Source organism: Neovison vison, chromosome 3, assembly GCF_020171115.1.
Source record: "Neovison vison isolate M4711 chromosome 3, ASM_NN_V1, whole genome shotgun sequence".
In the NCBI taxonomy this organism is placed as follows: domain Eukaryota; kingdom Metazoa; phylum Chordata; class Mammalia; order Carnivora; family Mustelidae; genus Neogale; species Neogale vison.
Genome location: NC_058093.1, coordinates 105,868,254 through 105,892,230, shown reverse-complemented (window position 1 = coordinate 105,892,230; position 23,977 = coordinate 105,868,254). Strand labels below are relative to the sequence as shown.

At 41.2% G+C, this 23,977-nt stretch overlaps 1 protein-coding gene across 25 annotated transcripts in view; it reads left to right on the top strand.

Annotated features, from left to right (window-relative positions):
- Window positions 1–23,977, top strand: part of CLASP1 (cytoplasmic linker associated protein 1) — a 269,463-nt gene that overhangs the window by 14,781 nt on the left and 230,705 nt on the right. For all 25 annotated transcript variants that reach the window (XM_044242650.1, XM_044242649.1, XM_044242648.1 and 22 more), the window contains exon 2: window positions 21,076–21,555. In XM_044242650.1, the coding sequence (XP_044098585.1) occupies window positions 21,361–21,555 (195 nt within the window). In that variant the 5' untranslated portion in view covers window positions 21,076–21,360. The remainder of the gene's footprint in view (window positions 1–21,075; window positions 21,556–23,977) is intronic.

Here is a 23,977-nt window from a genome sequence, read left to right as displayed (position 1 = left end):
TCAAGTCATGATTTCAGGGTTCTGGGATCGAGCCCCACATCAGGCTCTCTGCTCAGTAGGGAGCCTTCTTTCCCCCACCCCCCTGCCCCCCACCTGCCTCTCTGCTTACTTGTGATCTCTCTCTGTCAGATAAATAAAATCTTAAAAAGACAAAACAAAACAAACTATATGGGGTGCCTGGGTGGCGCAATGGGTTGGGTCTTTGCCTCCAGCTCAGGTCGTGATCTCAGGGTCCTGGGATAAAGCCCCGCACTGTGCTCTCTGCTCGGCGGGGAGCCTGCTTCCCCCCATCTCTCTGCCTGCCTCTCTGCCTACTTGTGATCGCTCTCTCTGTCAAATAAATAAAATCTGAAAAAAAGAAAAAAGCCTATAAAGATATAATTTTGTAAAAGTGTATGAACACTGTTATATGTCATTTTCAGTTAAAATGTAGCTATGCTTCAGTGATTAAAAAACCAATCGAGCACTTGCCTTCTCATTACTTGTTTGTTTTTCTTTCTCATTACTTTGATTTTGCAATGATTTCATGGCTGGTTATGAGGTTCGGAAATAAGCTTTGCTTCCGTATATGTTACCAAGGCTGCCTTCTAGAGAGGAGTACCAGAGATGGACAATTTGCTGAATAACTGGCTCTTTTTATAGTTTTCAATTTTTTTAAAGCTCTGTGCAGGGCTGAAGTCATGACCCCGAGATCAAGAGGCACATGCTCTACCCACTGAGTCAGCCAGGCCACCCTGTAGTTTTTAATTCTTATAGTAACTGATGATGCCTATGGTTTCATGATTACAATTAAATTTGACTTTCCAAACAACTTTCTGGTATTTATTGCATATGATATGGTTTAACTAGAAAGAATATTATACATTCCTAATGTTTTGAAATTTGTATTTCCTTTGACCAGATAATATGTGTATGGTCAAAAAACTTAAAAGGTACACAAGGCTAGAGAATGAAGTCAGTCTTCCTCCACCTTTTCTTTGTATTCTTCCACATCCGTTCCCAGAGGCAGCTACTGTTTCTGATTTCTTAGGTGGTTTTGTAGATAGTCTCTACATATATGAGCCTTTATATGTATGTATAGTTTGCAGCATTGTTTTGTTACTATCAGTTTTTTTTTAAGTACACTGTTATTTTTAACATGTATTTTTAAAATTATGTAAGTAGTGCATTTTCATTTTAGAGATTACAGTGTTAATGTCTTGGTATGATGTGTCCATCCATACTTTTTCTGTGCATGCAGGTATAAGGGACTATTTTGTATTTTCTAAACGAATATGATGTCATAAACATGCTATTTTCTAGCTTGCTTTAAATTTTTTTTTTTTTAAAGTAAACTCTACCCAACATGGGACTTGAAGTTATGACCCTGAGATCAAGAGTTGCATGCCCTACTGACCAAGCCAACCTAGCGCCCCTTTTTTACTAAGTTGCTTTTTTTCACTAAGTTGACCATAAATATTTTTCCAGGCCGTCAAGAACATATTTTTATTGTAGAGTGACTGCATGGTATGTTGTTGTTTGAATGTATGGTGATTTCTTTCCCATTTCTTTGTTCTTCTACGTTTAGGGCTATTTTCATTTAAGAAGTTTTCTTTGGGGCACCTGGCTGGCTCAGTTGGTGGAGCATTCAGTCTTGATCTTGGTGTTGAGTTTGGCCCCATGCTGGGTGTAGAGATTACTTAAAGATAAAATCTTAAAAAAAAAAATTTTTTTTTTTTACTGAGCAGCCACAATAGATAACTTTATGTATACAGTTCAGCGTGTTTGACAAATTACTTCCTTACATGAATTCTTAGATTTGTACTTGTGGGATCAAAATATATGTTTAAAGATTACTGGTAGATGTTTCCAAATTGCCCTAGGTAGTTATGAATTTTATTCTCATCTGCATATTAAAACATGTTCGATTATATCTAGTTAGATTCTCAACTGATCTTTTTGTTTAAATGGAGGAGTAGAGTGAGGGTTACGTCTTGATATTTTAAAGAAATTTGTGTTAGTGATGGGTAGGAATAGTCATGTTGGAAAAATACAGAGACAGTAACAACTCCGTTTGGAAACTGAGCATGTGTGGGTACAATTCAGTATATACTAACATAGTTAAGGCACAGATCTCTTTTTGTGTTTTTCTTGCGGAATTTTTTTTCTGAATCTGTAAAATATGAATATAAGCATGTCATTTTAGTAATATCAGCGTTCTGTTATAATTGATCCGAGAAATAGAATTTTCCCTAGCTTTATGTGTAAGCTTAGTAAAGTGGAGACTTAACGTCTGTATGCTTGAAATATGGTTTCAGTGGGGCGGGTAGGAAGCCGTATGGAAAACTTTTCAGCAGTCTTTGTCATTGCTTGGCTGATGTTCCAAATTCTCTTTCTCTTCCACTTCACTTTATTGCATTAGAAAGATTTGAGGCCAAACTTAATACCATCTGACTTGCCAATGAATGAATGAATCTCTAAAGCCCTCTAATAAGTTCTCTATCTTCAGTGAGCACAGGACTCCTTATCATTGAAGGCTCTGTGACTATGTGGGATTTCCCAGTTGGTCAGAGTCTGTGTCTTCAGTATGAATCTTGCTGGAGCCAGGAATGGAAGCGACGGAAACAATTGGGAGGGTAAGAGTAATAAGCAAAGCATGTGTTTTCATGCCAGTGCACAAGTAAGACAGAGTTTTGCCCTGGGGTGCCCTTATATTTGTTTCACTGGTGCAGTCTTTCCTGTTCCTCTATTTATTAGGGAGTCATCAGAAAAGTAGATAGTCTTACAAGAAAACACCTCGATATACTGTCAGGATAGATCACTCACTCGTCTTTTTTTCCCCAATGAACCTGGAGCTTGTTGAAGGCAGTGCCCGGGAGATTGGCTGGCACAGTAGGTAGTGAACTTAGGAACTGAGTACCAAGAGCCTGTGCACATCATGTGTGTCTTTTCATTTTTTTCCTTCTTTACATTTTGGAATAGTTATAGATTCACAGAAGTTGGAAAAATAGTACAGAGTTTCTGTTTATCCTTTACCTAGTGTCTCCCAGTGCTTATGCATTCCCCTTTTTTCTTTGTCTCGTTTTCCTTTTTATGATCATGGTTTCAGCTTGCCATCAGCATCTGTGAGAAACACTAAACCCTCTGAACTAAAGGTTGCTGATTACTCTCCTAGAGTTACTTCTGGGAATGCATATGGTTCTTCCTGTTCATTTGTCCTTTTTTTTTTTTGAAGATTTTATTTATTTATTTGACAGAGAGATAGAGAGCACAAGTAGGCAGAGTGGCAGGCAGAGGGAGAGGGAGAAGCAGGATCCCCACGGAGCAGAGAGCTGGATGCAGAGCTTGATTCCAGGGCCCTGGGATCATGACCTGAGCCGAAGGCGGACGTTTAACGGGCTGAGTCTGAGTCCCCCAGGCGCCCGTCTTCATTTGTTCTTGATGAAGCACTTGCTTAGTATGTGGTGCTGTGCCAGGTTCTAGTTGCATCTCTTGATTCAATCTCTTATTTTGGTAACATGGTAAGTATGGTGGATATATCCTTCCTTTGTGGATTGTCTTCTAAATTATATATACATGTCTAAAGTACTGAGAGACCCAAGTGTGTTGGTGAGAAGTAGTAGCTGTGACTTGGTGGAAACAGCCCTGGATTTGGAGTTACATGCTCAGGTTCAAATCCTGATTGTCTTTCATACTTGCTGATTGATGCTGGAATTTACTTTGCTTCTGAATCTGTGGACTTTTCTGTGAAAGAGTATGAGAGTAACAGTCATGGAGAGGTTTTGTGGGTGGATAAAGAAAAGTAGTGTTTGTATAATTACTTAGTGAATTGGAAAGTGCTGTTTCAAATGTGAAGTTGCCTTACTTATTCTAAATTGCTGAAATGAGAGCTGAATTTTAAATTACTGCTGCGTTACTTCTTTATAGCTTGACTTTGTGCAGTAACAGGAAAAACTCTCCCTGCTGCTTCTGTACCCCCGGCCTTTTTACACCTTCTGTCTTCACGCTGACTAACCAGTACTTAATAGGGTTTTCTTTTTTCAACTGGGTGTAACCCGGCTCCCTTGAGAATTTTGGGATGGCCATGTCAGCTGTCATGCTATCAAATGACATATCAAATGGTTGCCTCTCTTCTTATTCACCTAAGTCTGGGGATTTCATGTTTCAGAAACCTCTTAAAAAATCTCTCATGCAAGTATCTTTTTGGCTTACCTTTTTCACAGGTTTTGCTCTTAGAAACCAACTCTTAATATGGTACCAGAACTGAGATTTTTATTTTTAAAGGGGAGACTTGATTTTTTAAATATGTAAATATGGGATATGTAAGCAGTCTAAAAAGTAGAGGATACCATGAAAAATTTAAGATTTAGGTAATGGAGAATTTTTTTCTTTCTTTCTTTTTTTTTTTTTTGTTTTTGTTTTTTTTTTTTTTTTTTAAAGATTTTATTCATTTATTTGACAGAGAGAAATCACAAGTAGACTGAGAGGCAGGCAGAGAGCGAGAGAGGGAAGCAGGCTCCCTGCTGAGCAGAGAGCCCGATGCGGGGCTCGATCCCAGGACCCTGAGATCATGACCTGAGCCGAAGGCAGCGGCTTAACCCACTGAGCCACCCAGGTGCCCCGAGAATTTTTTTCTTAAACGTGGTCTAGGTGCAGGCAGATTCTTAAATTATTAAGGGACAGACATATATAGAATAATGCACCCAGTAGCAGTAAAATACACATTATTCTCAAGTGCATGTGGAACATTCTCCAGGCTAGATCATATGTTAGGCCATAAAACAAGACTCAATAAATTTAAAAGGACGAAAACCATACAAAGTATATTTTTCTGATCACAATAGAGTGAAGTTAGATATCAGTAATAGAGAGAAATTGGGGAATTCACAAATATGTGGAAATTAAACAACACACTCCTAAATCATCAGTGAGTAAAAGAGGAGATTACAGGGAGAATTATAAAAATCCTTAGATGGTTGAAATGAAAACACACCATCTCATGGTGGCAATGGTTGCGCAACAGTGAAGGTACTTAATACCAATGTGTTGTACATTTAAAATGGTAAAAATGGTAAATCTTATGTATGACTTACCACAATTAAAAAAAAAACCCATTCATTGTTCAGTAATGTTTATTGAACACTTAATACTTCATGTCAAAAATAAAACAACAGGGGCGCCTGGGTGGCTCAGTGGGTTAGAGCCTCTGCCTTCGGCTAGGGTCGTGATCCCAGGGTCCTGGGATCCAGCCAGGGCTGAACTTTCTGCTCAGCGGGGAGCCTGATTCCAGCTCTCTCTCTTCCTGCCTCTCTGCCTACTTGTGATCTCTGTCTGTCAAATAAATAAATAGAAAATCTTAAAAAAAAAAAACAAAAACAACATACCATAACTTAGGGAGTGAAGTAAAGCACTGAGAAGGAAATTTATATTTTTAAATACTTTGATTAAAGAAGGATCTTAAGTTAATACCCTAAATGTCCATCTTAAGAAACTAGTAAGAGAACATGGTAAACCAAAAGCAAGTAGAAGAAAACAAAAATAAAGACTAGATTAGAAATAAATGATAAGAAAAATAGCAGTGAAAATCAACAGACCAAAAATTGAAAAGGTACTGACCAAGAGAAACAGAGACAAGACTCAGATTAATAAAATCAGAAATCTAAGAGAGGGCATCACTGCTGTCCTTACAGAAATAAAAAATATGATAAGGGATACTAGGAACAATTATATGCTAACAAATTTAATAACTTAGATGAAATTAGGAATTTCTAGAAAGGCTCTACTGTGATTGGCTCAAGAAAAAAAAATAGACAATCTGACAATCTGAATATATCAATAATAAGTGAAGAGATTGAGTTAACAATCAAAAAACATCCCACAAAAAAGAGCCCAGGCTTAGATGACTTCACATTTGGTGATTCTACCGTATCAATCAAATATAAGTTCTTCGGAGACTTTTTCAAAATAAAAGAGGAGGATGGAACGCTTTGAGCGTGTTGTTACTGTGTTACAAAAGCCATATGAAGATATCACAAGAAAATTATAGACCAGTGTCTTTTATGAATATAGACGTAAAAAATCAGCAAAATGCTAGCAAACTGAATCTAGCACTATAGCAGAAGGATTATATGCTATGACCAGGTAGGATTTATATCAGGAATACAAGGTTGGTCTTATATCTGAAAAATCAACGTAATACACCATATTAATAGAATAAAGGATGAAAGGCACATTATCATCTCAAAAGGTGAAGGAGAAGCTTTGACGAAATCCAACATCTTTTTTTTTAATTAACATATAATGTATTCTTTGTTTCAGGGGTACAGGTCTGTGATTCAGCAGTCTTACACAATTCACAGCACTCCCTGTAGTACGTCCCACCCAATCCCACTCCTCTCCCTATTCAGCAGCCCTCAATTTGTTTGCTGAGATTAAGAGCCTATTACGGTTAGTCTCCCTCTCTGGTTTCATCTTGTTTCATTTTTCCCCCCTTTCCCCTGTGATCCTCTGTCTTATTTGTCACATTCCTCATGTCAGTGAGATCATTGTCTTTTTCTGATTGACTTGTTTTGTTTAGCGTAATACCCTCTTCCATCCATGACACTGCAAATAACAAGATTTCATGTTTTTGATGGTTGCATGGTATTCCGTTACATATGTATACCACATCTTTATCCATTCATCTTCCAACAGCTTTTTTTTTTTTTAAAGATTTTATTCATTTTATTTGACAGAGAGAGACCACAAGTAGGCAGAGAGGCAGGCAGAGATAGAGAGAGGGGGAAGCAGGCTCCCTGCTGAGCAGAGAGCCTGATGCGGGGCTCGATCCCAGGACTCTGAGATCATGACCTGAGCTGAAGGCAGAGGCTTAACCCGCTGAGCCACCCAGGTGCCCCCAACACCTTTTTGATAAAAACTCTCAACAAACTAGAAATACAGGGGAATTTAACCTGAAAAATGCCAAGTACCCACAACTGATATCATAGTTAATGATAAAAGATTGAATGCATTCTCCCCAAGATCAGGAACAACAGAAGGATGTCCTTTCATGCCCCTTCTATTCAGCATTGCACTGGAGGTTCTAACCAGAACAGGAAAAAGAAATAAAATGCATCCAGATTGGAAAAGAAGTACAACCATATTTGCAGATGACATGATCTTGTATACAGAACATCCTATTAGAACTGATAAAGGAGTTGAGCAGGTTTGAAGGATGTAAAATCAATAAACAAAAATCAGTTATATTCCTAGGTACTTGCAATGAATAGTTCAAAAATGAAACTAAGAGAACAGTCTCATTCACAATAGCTATAAAAAGAATAAAAATACTTAGGATAAAGTTAACTAAAAAAGTATAAGTCTTATACTCTGAAAACTGTAAAACATCATTGAAAGAAATTAAAGATTTAAGTAAATGGAAAGACATTTTCCATTCATAGATCCGATTACCTAATATTGTTAAAGATGGCAGTACTTCCCAAGTTGATCTACAGATTTGGTATACTCACTGTTATAATCCTACCTGCCTGTCTTGTAGGAATTGACAGGCTGCTCTTAAAATTCATACGGAAATACAAGGGACCCAGAATAGCCAAGACAATCTTGAAAAAGAACAAGTTAGGAGGACTTTCCTAACTTGCTATAATGCTGTAGTAATCACAACAGTCTTTCAGTGGGGGAAAGAATGGTCTTTCTTTTTTTTAAGATTTATTTATGAGTTAGTGCACACACAGTGGAAGGGCAGAGAGGGAAAATCCTTAAGCAGATTCCCTGCTAAGTGTGGAGCGCCACGCAGGATTCAAGTCTCACCACCCATGAGATCATAACCTGAGCCGAAACCAAGAGTCCATTGCTCAACTGACTCAGCCACCCAGGCACCCCTGAAAGAATGGTCCTTTCAACACATGGTGCTGGGGCAGGTGGATATCCACATGGAAAAGAATGAATTTGGAACCTTTTCTCATTTGTATATACAAATGAATTCAGAATTAATTATAGACCTAAATGTAAGGTCTGAAACAATAAAACTCTTAGTAGAAAACAGGTGTAAATCTTTATGACCTTGGATTAGACAGTATTTTCTTCCTTTTTCATTGAGGTAAAATAAACAATGATTTCTTTGGTATGATATCTAAAACAAAAACAAAAGAAAAAAAACATAAAATGGACTTCATCAAAATTGAGAACTTTATGTTTCAAATGACACCATCAAGAAAATGAAAGCACACTTCACAGAATGAGAGAAAATACTGGAAATCATATATCTAATAAAGGACTTTTACCCAGAACCTATAAAAAGTCTTACAGTCAACAGTAAAAGGACAAATAACCCAATTAAAAAATTAATAAAGGATTTGATTAAACATTTCTCCAAAGAAGATGTTCAAATGGCCACACCCATGATGAGAAGCTCAATATCCTTAGTCATTAGGGAAATGCAAATCAAAACCACAGTGGGATGCCATTCCACACCCACTAAAATGGCTGTAATAAATAGACAGTAAGTCTTGCTGAAGATGTAGGGAAATTGGAACCCTCATGAATTCCTTGTGGGAATGTATAATGGTGTAGCCATTTTGGAAAATAGGTTGGCAGTTCTTCCAAGAGCTAAACATAGTTACTGTATCCATATTCTAGTTAACACCTGTTGTGTATTGAATAAGATTAAAATTGTGTCCGTATAAAACTTGTTCAGGAGTGTTCATAGTAGCATTATTTATTATAGCCAGAGAGTAGAAACGATCCAAATATCCATCAACAGGTAAGTTTATGAACAAATATAGTACGTCTGTACGATGGAGTATTATTCAGCCATAAAAAGGAATGAAGTACTGATAGATGCTATAACATGGATAAGCCTTGAAAATAGTATGCTGAGTGAAAGAAACCAGACACAAAAGGCTACATATTTTATGACTCCACTTAAATGAAATGTCCAGTGTAGGCAAATCCATTTGGTCAGAAAGTAGATTGTTGGTTTTCATGGGCTTAGGGGAGGAATCTGGGGAGTGACTGCTAAAGGATATGAGGTTTTATTTTGAGATAATAAAAGTGTTCTTAAATAGTGGTGATAGTTGCACAATCTTGGGAATATAATAAAAACTGTTGAATTATAGTCAGTTTAAGAGGGTGAACTTAATGGCATATGAATTATATCTCCGTAAAGCTGTTACTGAAAAAATCACGTAAGGAGTTTAGGTTTAGTGATCTGTTTTTCATTAGTATAGTAAACAAGTAAAAAAGATACTGTTTGACTAGGACTATGAAAGGATAAGAAAGCTCTGAAAAATACTATAGAAATCAAGTGTTGCTAGATTGAGTAGAAACTTACATCCCCTCTTTCTAGATGAGCCAGTTTTTCAGCCACATATTGTCTCCAGTGAGGCTCCTCTCCCCAGTAAGCTGGGTTCTCTACTGCAGTCTCTTATTTCCATTTAAGATCCTTCCTTGGGAAGCTGCTATCTGTATCATGATTCTCTCTTCCCCCAGGGTAACTGTGTTGATGAGGTAACACTTTGGTATGAGAATGCTGACAGCAGTCTTGTGTATATGTTAAATATTTTGCATTGGGAGAAAATGAGTCCGCAGTGAATCGTGAGGTATTTCCAGTTAGTTTTGGTCTTACAGACTTTGCATGAATAAAATTGGATAATTTTGGGTAACTGGTCTTTTGTTTTGAAACTTTTTAAAAGCTTTATGTCTTTTCAAGAATACAGAAAGTAGAAGAAATTTTAAAGAAGTAGGACAGAAACCCTCATAAACCCATTACTCTTTATTTTTTTATTTTTTATTTTTTAAGTTTTTATTTATTAGAGAGAGGAAGACTGAGAGAGAGCAAGCAGGAGGAGCAGCAGGCAGAGGGAGAAGCAGGCTCCCCAGTGAGCAAGGAGCCCGCTCTGGAGCTTGATCCCAGGACCCTGGGATCATGACTCAAACCAAAGGCAGTGGCTCAACTGACTGAGCCGCCCAGGCATCCCCAGAGGCCACAGTTTAATACTTTACATACTCTGTTTTTTTCCTATGATTCTTTCCACATGTAGGCTGTATTATACTATACATATGTATAATTTAATATCATTTCACATCCTCATTTGTTTAGTTAATGAGCAGTTTTACTACAAGCATTTCGTGTTTTTTTTTCTACCATGTGGATTTAAGCTTTATAATACTTAAAAATTATGGATAGGGGTGTCTGGCTCTGACTGTTGGTTTTGGCCAGGTCGTGATCTCAGGGTCATGAGATAAGCCCACTTCAGACTCAGCACAAAGTCTACTTCTCTTGTCCCTCTCCCTCCTTCTCTGCCAGCCCCCCCCCCCAACCTCCCTCTGCCTCTCTAAAATAAATAAATTAATCTTTAAAAAAAAAAAATACAGACAGGGCACCTGAGTGGCTCAGTCAGTTAAATGTCTGACTTTGGCTAGGGTCATGATCTTGGGGTTCTGGGATCGAGTCCCAAATTGGGCTCCCCGCTCAGTGGGGAGTTTGCTTGCCCTTCCTTCTCTGTTCTTCTCCCTACTTGTGTTCTGTTTTTCTCTCAAATAAATAAATAAACTCTTAAAAAAGATTATGGGCAATTTTAAACATACAGAAGTAAAGACAAGAGTATAACAACTCCTAGGCGCTTATCACCTAATTTTGGCAATTCTCGATGCATATCCATCTTCCTGCATCTTTGAGAAAGTCTTTTTTTTTTTTTTTTCCCCATGGTTTTGTTTATTTGACATAGAGGGAACACGAGCAGGGGGAGTGGGAGAGGGAGAAGCCAGCCTCCTGCTGAGCAGGGAGCCCAGTGGAGGGGCTTGATCCCAGAGCTCCAGGATCATAACCTGAGCCGAAGGCAGAAGCTTAACGACTGAGCCACCCAGGCACTCCATGAGGAGCAGCATAAAAGTGGAAACAATTTTTATTATTTTAAACCTGCCCCAGGAGAAGCAAAAACAAAATTAAGGCTATCTCCTGCTTTTACCGTTCACAGAGAAAACAGTATTTTATTTTAAATATTTTTGATATTTTATTTTATTTTGATTATTTTAAAATTTATTTATTTGACAGAGGGAGATCACAAGTAGGCAGAGAGAGAGGGGGAAGCTGGCTCCCCACTGAGCAGAGAGCCCAATGCGGGACTGGATCCCAGGACTCTGAGATCATGATCTGAGCCGAAGGCAGAGGCTTTAACCCACTGAGCCACCTAGGTGCCCCATTTTTGATATTTTAATACTCAAATATTTTAATCTGAAAGATTAAAAAATTACTTCATTAAAATACTGGTGAAGGCAAGTAGTAACTGAAGAAGTTATCTGGCGCTGGGGTAGTACCTTCTGTTATTTTCTTACAGTATATGTACAGTGAGGTGGAGTTGCTGGGTTGTTGTTTTTGTTTCGGCATTTATTTTTCTTCACCAGCGTGGTGTTTTTCACCACCACATATTTGGTGGAAATTTTTGGAGCACTACTTTCATTTTCTTATGAATTTCAGACTTTCTTCTTGTTTTATATACATTGACAGTTGTACATTGTATTCCATAATACTGAGAGATTTTCCTTCATTATGAGATGGCAGTGCCTAAGTTTTGAATGGTATTTTACTACTTGTAATTATGAAGGGAGCATGTATTCATTAGAAGATATTTAGAAAACACAGAAAAGTGCAATGAAAAATCTATAACCCACTACCAGAAATTAAGCAGTGTTAATGATTTTTTTCCTATTCATATGGCCTGCCCTTGCAATGGAATATGGTAAATCTTCCCCTCTTATTCCATTTTGGGCATTTGCATTATACATTATGGCTGTTTTTTTGTTCTAACTTCACTGTAGTTAATTATTATTCATACTGGGGTGAGTGATTGAGATAGAGAGATTAACTCTGATTTTTTTCTGCCCTCCCACAGAATCTTATGGTCTTGTGATCACTTGAATAATTCCAGATTTTAATGATCTTTCCAAGGAAAATAATTTCCTGCCCACCCAAGTCTCCTGATTCTACTGTTCATTTGTTTAGAGCTTTCTGAATGAAGGCCTCCTGCCTTTGGGGCTAGAAAATGATTGTTGGGCATTGTCTGTGTCCAGTCTTTCTGCTCTATGCCTAATTGGTTATTTCCAGACTTTTGAGGCTAAGAACTCTTTAGTGTCCAGTGTCACAGAGCTCTACAGAAGTGGAATTTCTCATATTAGTTGAGAAAAATGATCAAACTAAAAGAATTTAGAATTACTTTTTGTATTACCTTTGCCTTTAAAAATTCATAACTGCTTGTACCTGAGTTTGAAAAATTGTGGATATGAAGACAACTCAGTTCATGGGTAATGTTTGGTGTGCATATGGAGAAAAGCTCAGACATTCTTGTAATAACTATGTGCTCTCATCTCAGAGGTGGGGTTAGTGTTTACAGGTTGGGAGCTAGTGTTCTGGCCTTCCCAAATTGCTGGTTTTCCTCTGACAGTCTCTTCTGTTTGTGCTTTGTCCATATCTATTTGCACATTCCTTTTACCTGGAATGTTATTTTAACATTTTTCCTACCCTCCAGTTACTCCTACTCCCCAAGAAGAAAATGACCTCAATTAATGATTGCAGTGATTTTGATTTTCAGCTCAAACTTCATTATTTTAACAAATATTTCTCAAATTGGAAAAAGAAAAAAACAAATATTTCTCAAATGCTTGAGCATAATGGGCATAGTTATAGGCATTAGGTGAATGTAATAAACAGGATCCGCATCTTCATAATACTGACAGTCCTGTAGGGAAACAGACAGCAAATATGTAAACAAACGTGATAGAATGTTTGTCGTAAGTGTTTCAAAGGAATGGAACAGGGTGCAGTGATGGGGCCCTCCTTTGAGTGGTCTTTGAAGGACTTGTTGAGGAGGTGACCTTTAAGCTGAAGCCCTGAGGCCCACAGCCAGGCTACTGTAGGCACATGGACAGTATTTAAGGCTGAAAGAAGAGCAAGAGTGAGGCCAGTGGGGGCCATGAGTTCAGAGATACCCTAGAGGTAACAATGTGGAAGTCATCAGTTTAAAGGCAGTTTGTAAATTTCCTGGCGATGGATTTTGAGTGTTTTGGAGTGAGCAAGATGAGAAGATGAGAGGCATTGGTCTGGGCCCCTCAGCCACTCTGAAAGCAGAGCAGAGATGGTTAGAGAAATGCTCAAGTAGGTGCAGCCAGAAAAGTTGCAGGAAGGCATATCATTTGTTTTCATGAAAGTGGGAAGTTTTTCAAGAAGGACGGCGCGGCCAGCCTTAGAATGCTGCGGAATTTTGGAGTTAGCCAAGTAGAGCAAAGTATTGCTTGGATTTGCCAGCATGGAAGTCATCTGTGATCCTGATGAGCAGCTCCCCGGGAGCAGTGGCCAGTGATGCCCAATCGAAGGGGCTGTGGGGCGAACAGGAAGTACGTCAGTGCACCTGGTGTCCTGAGAGGTGGGGGGAGAAGGGTGCAGGCTACAGGCAGAGTACTTCTCCCCTGGGGAGAAGACGGGAAAGGCATTTTGAGGAGGAGGGCAGAGCAAACTCACTAGAGAACAGGAGTTGGGATGCTAGCTTGGGATACTTTGTGAAGTTTGAGATTCTCAGTGTAAAATGAAACCAGTTGGACACATGCACGTATGTGTTCCTTCAGCATGACGGACAGGCCGGAGAAGGCACCTGATTACCTGATTGTGTGTCAGGTTCTTCCAAGGTTCAGACTTGCTCGGCAGCTATCACATCGGGAGAGAAAGTTGAGGGTAGTTTCAAGCTCTTAACACCCCTGTGGAATTGAGTCCAGAATAAAAGGAAGGTCAAATTGGGAAGGTGTTTTATGGACTTGAGGAGCCTGGCACCACGTGCTTGAGCATGAGCTGGAAGGATGGGCTGCTGTGGTTGAGAAGCTGGATTGCAGAACCTTTCAGGGAGCTGAGAGACGAGGAGGGGTTGCTGATGCCTGAGAGCGGACACCCAGAAGGTTAGAGGTCTGAGGTGGCTGGAAAGACGGGACACTGAAGGATGCTGAGGCAGGGAAGGAGGGAGACACGGGGGCTGGAGCCCCAGTCCACCTGAAGCTGGCCAGTGACTGCAGGCTGACAAATGAAAGCAGGGGCTGGCCGGGAGCGTGAGTGCTGTGTCTGCACGGCGTGAGCTGCCCTGCCCCAGCCCTGGGATTTCCACTTGGATTTCCTCAGGCAACATTTTCTCTCCTTTCTGTGCCACCTGCAGCACCTTCTACAAACATCCTGCTTAGGACTCCTCCTAATACTGTTGCAGCTGTTTGCATTTCTATCTCTTTCTTCTTCCGGGGATGGGCTCCTCCTGGAGGGCCTGGACCAAGCCTCACATTCTGTGATTTCTGGCCATTAACACAGTACACGCTGCTCACGTGACTGGCCCAGCGTAAATGTTCACTGAGTGAATGCGTGAGCTCAGAAGTGGGTGGGCTTAGAAGGGAAGAGAAGGCAAGAACAGAAGGCACAGGTAGAGTGAGAATGGAGATTTATTGCTGGCAGGGCAAGACAGAGTGTCTTTGTAAAATTTCAGACCGTATTATAGAATCATTAGAAGAGTTTGCCTTATTGATAGAAACACATGCTTTTGACTTCATGTGAATAAATTCTGCTAATTTCTGGCTTCCAGAGTTGGCTTTAAAATTATTATGACCACTTTCTGCATATTTTCCAGGGACATTTTCAATGTGGTTATTCACTTTGTTGTGCTGCTAGTTTAAATTGTCCTTCTTGGTCCTATAATATGGAATATTATTTTGGTAAAGCTTCCTAGGTACTTGTGATTTGGTTTCTTGTTTCCTAATCCTCTACTTCTTTTTTTTTTTTTTTAAAGATTTTATTTATTTATTTGACATAGAGAGACAGTGAGAGAGAGCATGAGCGAGGAGAAGGTCAGAGGGAGAAGCAGACTCCCCGTGGAGCTGGGAGCCTGATGTGGGACTCGATCCCAGGACTCCGGGATCATGACCTGAGCCGAAGGCAGTCGTCCAACCAACTGAGCCACCCAGGCGTCCCACTAATCCTCTACTTCTTATGCCCCACACGCTATAGCTTTTTACCATTTTCGTGTTTCAACTGTTAAGTGCCTGTACTTTGGGTTTTCGATGTGGCAGTGTTGGAGTTGTGGAGTGTTTTAGTATAGTGTTAAGAATATGAACCATACGGCTAGACAGCTCTGGTTTTCAGTTACTGCCTGACATTATTAACTTTAAAACTCTGGGCAGTTTTTGGTTGGTTGGGGCCGCTCTGAGTTTCATCTCTTTATCTTTGAAAAGGGAATAATGATGTCCCCCTGTCATTGCACGGTCTCGCCTTAGCATGCTTCTTCCCTCAACGGTTTGCAAGTGTCTTCCTCCCGCATTTTTTTCCCCGCATTTAGTTATATCATTTCCCCTGTTATCTGATGGGCATACATAGTTTTGTCTCGGTCATTCCAGGCCTTCTCAATCCATCCCTTCTCTGAATTGCCACAGTACTTACACATACCCCTAACTGGCGGGTACAACATTCTACCTGTGAAATCTAATGCGTACCCTGTGTTTGTGGTGAATTATTACATGGACAAGCTTTTTGTGCATTTTGTTGCCTCCAAGTAAGTTGGAAACATTTTCAAGTCAAGCCATAGATTATAATTAGGTGTATCGTATTTTCTGTAGCGAGATGTGTTATGTGATGAGTCAGTAAAAGTCATCGAGATTAGCTTGGTAATGGGTAACCAGAATACAGATGTATTCAGCCCAGCTATTTGTCCATGTATTCTCAAACATCCATTGATGTGTATGTGTTAGATTGAAACACATGGCCACAATGTTCTGCAGCTCCTATTAATTGGTAGAATCCATCTCTTCACACTTAATCTGGGCTGGCCTTGTGACTTGCTTTGACCCCACAATGTAGCAGAAGTGATTTGCAGGTTCTGGTTTCCAGGCCTTGAGCAGCCTGGCACCTTGCCCCTTCGCTACCATGGAATGCTTTCACCACTGTACAGTGAGCTGCAGGCTAGGCTACTGAGTGGTCAGAGATCCCGTGTGGCGAGAGGTCCAGCCAGCAGCCGGCATCAGTGTGTCAGACATGGGAGTGATGCCACTGTGTTTTCTTGAGCCCAAGTGAAGCCGGCAGATGACAACAGTGGCATGAATGATCCCAGGTGAGATTTGTAGAGGAACCTTCTAGCTGGGCCCAGCCAACTCACAGATTTATGAGAAAGATTAACTTGTTTTGAACTACTAGGTAAAAATGATTCTACTTGTAGCTTCTCTTACCGAGAAGTCTACAGAGCAGAGTTTATAGTTGGTTCTGTTCTCTCCCACCCTCCCCCCATCCTCCATTGTTAACCCCACCCTCCCTCCATCCTCCGTTGTTAATATGCCTCTATAGTTGGGTACCTAAGAGCCACACAGTAATTATGGCAATTAAGGAGATAGAGATAGGAGCTAATTTTTTTTTAAGATTTTACATAGTTATTTGAGAGAGAGCATGAGTGGAGGTGGAGGGTGACTGGGGGGAAGGGCAGAGGGAGAGGGAGAAACAGGCTCCCCACTGAGCAGGGAGCCAGAGGTGGGGCTCTGTTCTGGGACCCCAGGATCATGACCTGAGCCAAAGGTAGATGCTTAACCGACTGAGCCACCCAGGTGCCCCAGGAGCTAATTTTTAAAAGTGTCCTGTGCAAACCCTTTCCATTCGTCATCTTGTTTAATGAATGTAGAGCCAGTATTCTCCCCAGTGCCACTCAGGAAGTGGCAGAGTCAAGATTGGAGGCTGGAATTCTTAACTGTGTTGTTCTTTTGATTACCTCAGGCTCTCTAATTGTGTGTTTCTTCATTCTTGTTGAAGTTGGTATTTTTTAACTTCTTCCTGTTGGTCCCTAGCAGGAGCTGGGCTATTGTTCTGGTAAATGTTGCTCTGTTAATTTCTACTTTCCTGGGTACTGTAAAGGAGAATGACTCTAGGACCATTGTCTTGACCTCTTACTGTTTTTTCTCCATAGGTATAGACCAAGATGATGTGGCAGGAAAAGGTTGGGGGCCTTGGACCCTAACTATTCTACTGGGGGCAAACAACGGTGGTGATGTTGGGGAATAGAAAGGCCCTTTGCAGGTGGGGAGGAGTTCTAGAGGAGTTGGGGCATTTTTTTCAGAAATACCTGGAATGTATCCCTTTTCCAGGGTCTGATACAATAACATCTAGTGGGCTCCATGGCTTTTATGGTGAGATCTTGCTGAAGGAGAACACTTAGCCTGATAAGAAGAGGAAAGGTACTTGGCTATTCTAAGGTACCTGCCTTTCCTTTTATATCACTTTTACATTTATTTTGGAAAATGTGTACAAGTAGAACTTTTTAAAAAAACTTGGAAATAGTGTTACATTTTGAGTCTTTTTTTTTTTTTTCTTTTTACTGAAGTATAGTTGACATGCAGTATGGCATTAGTTTCAGGTGTATGACATAGTGAGTCCCCAAGTCTGTACAGCATGCTCCGCTCCCCAGAAGTGTAGCTGCCGTCTCTGCATACAGTGCTGTTGCTGTTATTCCCTGTGCTGTAGCTTTCATCCCCACGATTTACGCAGTCCAACATTCTGAGCAATTTCTTTATTTTTTTTCTTTAGAGAGGGAGGGCAGGGGAGGCGCAGAGGGACACGGAGAGAGAGAATCCCAAGCCTGAGTCCCGGCTGAGTGTAGATCCTGACATGGGGCTTGGTCTCGGTACCCTGAGATCATGACCTGAGCCGAAATCGAGAGTCAGATGCTGAACCTTCTGAGCCACCCAGGTGCTACTTGAGTACTCTCTGATGTTAGTATTCCTGTCAGGTAATCACCTGTACGATGCTTCTCTCCTGAATGGTGATTTCAGAACTAAAGTAAAGAGGTGCTTTGCTTGTTTCTTAAGCTCTCTCTGGGCAAGGGCTGAGTCCTGTTTACTCTTGTATCTCAGTGCCTTCCAGTAATGCCTTACACATAACAGACCTGCTTTTAATTTGGCCCAGCCACAGGTAACATCTGGGACCTTGGGTTCTAGGTTCACTTTAGACCTGTTTCCTTGTTGCGCTCTCCCTGGAAGAGAGCCTGGACAGGACGTGGGTAGAAGCAAGAGATTTTTTACCTCCTCCTCCTGTTTGTTTATATTCCGTTTTCTGCATTTTTAAAATATAATTTTTTTTTTAATATAATGTTTTTATAATTCTGTTGCTATATGAAGTTTTGCTTATATTTTTATTGATTTAGAAAATTCCTGGTAGGTACAGGGAAAAGGGCACTTATTTATTTACTTGGATCGCTAAAAATATCTCTGAAAGGATACACCGGAAACTAGGGACATTACTTGCTTTTAGGCAGAGAAACCGGGCAGCTAGAGGGCAGGAGTGGGAGGGAGATTTTTGTACTTTTGTACCTTGTGAGTTGGGACCCATGTGATTGATACTCCCGGAATGCCTTTGGAAGTAGAAATGGAGAAAATGTTCAAGAGCACAGGAAAAAGGTCCCCCAAAATCCAGTTTAATAAAAATAAATATAAGAGAGGATTATCAGTTACTTTTTTTTTTTAAATTTAAGGAGAAAAGAGGGAACCCAGTCTGCTTAATGCCTAGGGGCTTCTGATACCTTTCATTCTGTGGGTTTGTATATAGGAATTTGTCATGTTAAGCCTTCATTGCATAGTAACCTTCAAGAAGCATATACTTTTATTTGTTAGAAATCATGGACCATTCTTATTGAAGGGGAGCTTGGAATGAATGGGATCATTCCTCTCCTAGCAATGGAGAGTTTGTTCTCTTGCCTGTTGCTTCCTACCTGAGCATGAAGTCTGACCCCCCCTTTCCTTGAGTGAGAGGAGTAGGCCAGACTTATAATCATAAGGGTTTGAAGGTGGGAAAGGAAACTTAATTGGCTGTGTGGTCTTGGAAAATTACCTCGGTTTCTTTATCCGTAAAATGGGATTTCAGTACCTACTTTATACACTTGGTTGGAGAATTAAAGATAATGGATATAAATGATCTAGCATGGAACTTGACACCTCAAGTAGGTGCTTAAAAACCATGTGGTTCTCCTCATTATTGGTTAACATCTGTTGATTTTAGGACCCTGGAAGGAGTGAGTAAAGGATAGGAGAGTCTTTTCACTGAGAATGAAAGATAGATGTTTAGGGGAAGGCGGAGTATATCTGTTATCTGTCGGTGTATAACAAACCACCACAAACTTAGTGGCTTAAAACAACAATGAAATATTCTCTCTCATAGTTCTGTGTTTCAGCTGGGTAGTTTTTTTGCTTGTCTCCTTAGACTTATTTGCGTAGCTGCAGAATGAAAGAGCTAAGTGGTCCCCGATGGATGCACTCCCAAGTCCTGCAGTGCTTCTGGCTGCTGGTTGGGGCATGTTGGTTCTCTTTCACACGGACTCTCTGGTTCCAGGAGCTTCCTCACTGCATGGCAGGCCTAGGGCGGCATTCTAAGAGGGCAAGCTGCAGTGCTTCCCTGTCACATCTCTGCTTCCTTTTGCGGTAGCTGGTTTGCTACTGGCCAAAGCAGGTCACAGGGCCAACCTTGGGTCACTGTGGAGGGGACTAAGTTCCCACCTTGGCGGGGGGAAAAAAGAAACAAAGAATTAGTGGCCATTTTTAATCCACCACAAGCCCACCCTTGTTTGATTTGCTTCTTGGGTTAATATTGGGCCAAGAGAGAAAAGGTTCTGTTAGTTTCTCCAGTTTTCCTGTATCACTGATACCTTCATTAGGCCAACGTAGGAGCTAATTGATGAACTGGGGATATTTTGTTCAGACTAAAAATTGGAATGAAGGGTAGTAGCTGCTTTTATGTATTTGAAGAACCTTCTTAAGAAGAAGAGACCAGTTCCACAGTATGGAAGTGACTGGAAAGCAGCTGTCTCTTTTGCCATGTGAGACAGTGAGTTATCTCGAATGCTGTCCTGCCCCCAGCCCCATGCAAGTAGAAGATGGGTAATCGTGTGTCAGGGGCTTTAAAGGAGGGTCTTCCTCATTGAATGACTCAACTTAAATGATTCCATTTGGTGTCAGAATTCTGTGCTTTTGGAACTCGGAAAGTGCACTGTGCTCTTCATCCTGAGAGTAGGGATGGATAAGGGGATGTTAGAAAGGGGAGGAATTCTTCTGCATGGACTTGTGATTTTACTTGATGGGTAAGTTCATAGTTACCTCCTGGGACCCCGAGAGGAGGGGATTGACTGTTGCTGTGAGGAGCGGTTCCATTTAGTACAGAGGCAGGGAGTTGCTGTGTCTTGAAGACAGGTTTTTCGTGAGTCATCTTTGGTTAGAATGAAAAGAGTCAAGACAAGAAATTGAAGTAAGAAATGGATGTGTACGGTTCCTCCAGCAGCCACAAATTAAGTGTTCAGCTTCCCGAGTTTATCTAATGAAAACAGTTTGGTACAACTTTCCTGTAACATGATTTTGAGATCTCCCGATTTTAACAGACCACCAGGTCCAAATGGTGCTGTTCTCAGCTGAGAATACTGTCCATAAGTGATCAGCGTGTGGGCCTATTCCTATTTCTCCCTCCCATCGCTCCCTTTTCTTTGTTGGAGGGAGAAGGCGGTGGCAGGGACGACTGTTCACTCTGATGTCAAGCTCCCGAAGAAGCTTGATGGACGTGCTGTCTCTGGTTCATGTTATCAGCCCGGCCACTTCGGTCAGTGGTGTTTCTATGGAGCCTGCCCCATTTCCAGCGCTTTTTTTTTTTTTTTTTTTAAAGAAAACTCCGAGTATGGCAATAAGCGACAGTACCTCCAGTGATTCACACGCAGAGGGTGTTAGGTTTTTGGTGGGAAGCAAAATTTAAGTGACAAATAAATATGCTAGCTGAAGCAGAAGATTGCTTTCCTGACTGGCTCATTTACAAGCTGGAAAGTTGTGAAAAACATCAACCTACCAACTGTGTAGCTCATTGGCTCTTTGCTTTGGGCTTCCATGTTCCTCCTGGTAAAAATAATAATTATGTTATTCTGGTATGGTTGCCAAGCATTCATGCTTCTCTCTCCACTTGCGATTATAAATGATTCTGCAGCGTGAATTGCTTTGTCTTTGATTTAATGTTTCATAACATTTAGATGTTTTGTTCTCCGTGCTGATATGTCGTTCTCTTTCCTTTTTCAGAATGGACTGCTGAATTATGAAGAATTTCAGACCCAATAGCAGAACCTCACTTGGCCACTCACTCCTTTATCTCCTACTAGTTATTTAAATTGGACTTTTAATATCCTACCAGCTGCTCTTCAGACACACATGGTGCATTGTTGCCATTCCCCGGATTGCATCTTTGAAACACAGGCTCTTAGTAACTTTCATCGAACAAAGAGGCAACCTCCCGGGTATATTTCCTGGGAGGGTGTCACCCTGACTGCCCTCTAGCTTCTGCTGGATCTGGATTTGAATTCCACCATGGAGCCTCGCATGGAGTCCTGCCTGGCACAGGTGTTGCAGAAGGATGTGGGGAAACGACTACAGGTTGGCCAAGAACTTATAGACTATTTCTCAGACAAACAGAAGTCTGCTGACCTTGAACATGACCAGACCATGTTAGATAAACTTGTGGATGGGCTTGCTACCTCTTGGGTGAACTCTAGCAATTACAAGGTAAGCTGTGCTTTAGAAGGCACTCATGTAGGTGGCTGGGCTGCCTTGGTGGGTCAGAGCTGGTCCTTAGGAAGAAGACTCCTTTGGAAGCCATTAGTAGGTGGCTTCCAGTAAGACACTCAGGCTATGGCTTTTGGAGCAAGTAGGGTCTTCTTTAATTCTTGTTGGAGATCAAAGAATCCTTATGCTTTCGCACTTTGAAAGAAGGTCAAGTGAACAGATAAAGAGAGGCTTTTATGTTGGGAAGTTTACAACCATTTGCAGCCCTGAAGTTGAAGTGAATGTTCTATCTTACATTGAAAGGGTCATGAGATGTTGGTGAGTGGCGCTTCATAAGTAGCAAACATCTTCACTGATTTCCTGTTGGGGATGGAATGGGCAGTAGTGTGTGGCGCATTTTACCTTCAGATCTCTGTTTTGAAGTCGGCCTAGGTACCTGGCCAGAAATAGTATGGGTTGCCAAGGGCTCTTCTGTGACTTATATGTTATGGCCTGGAGGATATCCTTCTGGTTCTAAAGATTGAAGTGGGCGTGTGCCTTTGGTGGGTAGGAGATGCAGGCAGGGTCCCAAGACCCAAATGAGTTGTCACGATTGACCATTTTACCATTCAAGGATTGAGCTTTTGTGACTAAAAACTGGACTGGACTTGTGCTGCAGAGGTGTCATTCTCTCTACCTCCCCTCCCCTTTCTTAGTTTGCCAAGAGGTGGCCCCTTTGGGTCAAGATTGCGATAGAACAGTAGGGTGTTGGCATGACTTCTAATAGGTGCTGTAGACATTGGGATTGGGAAAGGGGCTCACAGGAAACAGAATCTCTTGTGCTTTTTCATTGACTCAGTTTTCTGAGGTTGGTTTGGATTTGGAAACTGGTGCTTAAACAGGATTTCTTTGTTTGCTCTAGTGTGGACTCTTGTTTTCCAAATGCATTATAAACCTTGCTCTCATTTAAGAGTCAGCAGGCTTCATACTCATTAGGGGTATTACCTGGGACCCTGATATTTTACTTACAATTACATATAAAATTTATCCTGTCTTTGAAAGCGGAGTTTAATTTCTCTATCATTCATCTATTTATTCATTTAGCTGCAGGTGGCAAGTGCTGCTTATGTGCTCAGCCGGCCTTTGTGCTGGGTGATGGGAGTGTTACAAACAGGGGAGGGTGGTGGTGGAGGGCCGTTGTCGAGGGCTGTAAAATCACCTTGTCTGGGTTGGATTTCCAGTTCCACCACTCCGTGTGCGCATTGCTATGCTTTTGGCTGAGAGTAACTGAAGGCTCGCTCATTGGCTTCAAATTGCTACCAGGAAATTGAGTAATTTTCTTTTAGAGTTCAAGAAGTCTGCGGTAGCTAAGGCAATGTCCAGAGAAGAAGAGTGTCTGCTTTCGTCTTTTACTTGGAGGGAAGCCTTTCCCAGAAGCTCCCTAGCAGAACTTTTTACATCAGATTGGCCAGAATGGCTTTGCCTGCCCATCCCAGCATCATTGGAAAATGGATGGGTATCCCTAATTGTTTTCCACCATCATGCTTGACCTCCTGATCTCAAGAAGAGTCCAGTCTCCTTTGAGTGAAGCATATGGCCATGTGAAGGAGGGGATGGTATTTGAATACTGTCAGACTCCTGCTCAACAAATACTGGTTTCATGAGGGAATAAGCACTCTTTTTAAGCGTCCAGTCCAATAAGGGCAGATAATGAAAGAAAGAGCTGACTATAATGGACAGCATCAGATCTCTGAGCAATAGTGGACCTTTGTTCATACATAGAACTCAAGCTTTATATATTATGGGTTGAAGGAGGAAGTTCAGAATGGGACTGAGGTAATAGGGATGTTAAATAGGTAACCCAGAGAGTCTGCTATACCGTGCGAGCTCTCTTAACCTTTCCCGGCTTTGGCTTTGGGGTTTGGTTCCGTTATGTACAGTGTTGGGATAACTGAGTTGTTACCAGCACTAAGTGAGACATTGTATGTTGGTAGGATTGCAAGCTGGTGCAGCCACTCTGGAACACAGCATGGAGATTCCTCAAGAAGTTGAAAATAGAGCTACCCTATGACCCAGCAATTGCGCTACTAGATATTCACCCCAAAATACAAATGTCATCTGAAGGAGCACCTGCACCCCAATGTTTATAGCAGCAATGTCCACAATAGCTAAACTATGGGAAGAGCCCTGCTGTCCGTCGACACATGAAGGGAGAAAGAAGGTGGATACACACACACACACACAGTGGAATACTACTCAGCCATCAGAAATTGAAATCTTGGGGGCACCTGGGTGGCTCAGTGTAGGTTAAGGCCTCTGCCTTCGGCTCAGGTCGTGATTCCAGGGTCCTGGGATTGAGCTCTGTGTTGGGCTCTCTGCTCAGTGGAGAGCCTACTTCCTCCCCTCTCTCTCTGCCTGCTTATCTGCCTACTTGTGATCTCTG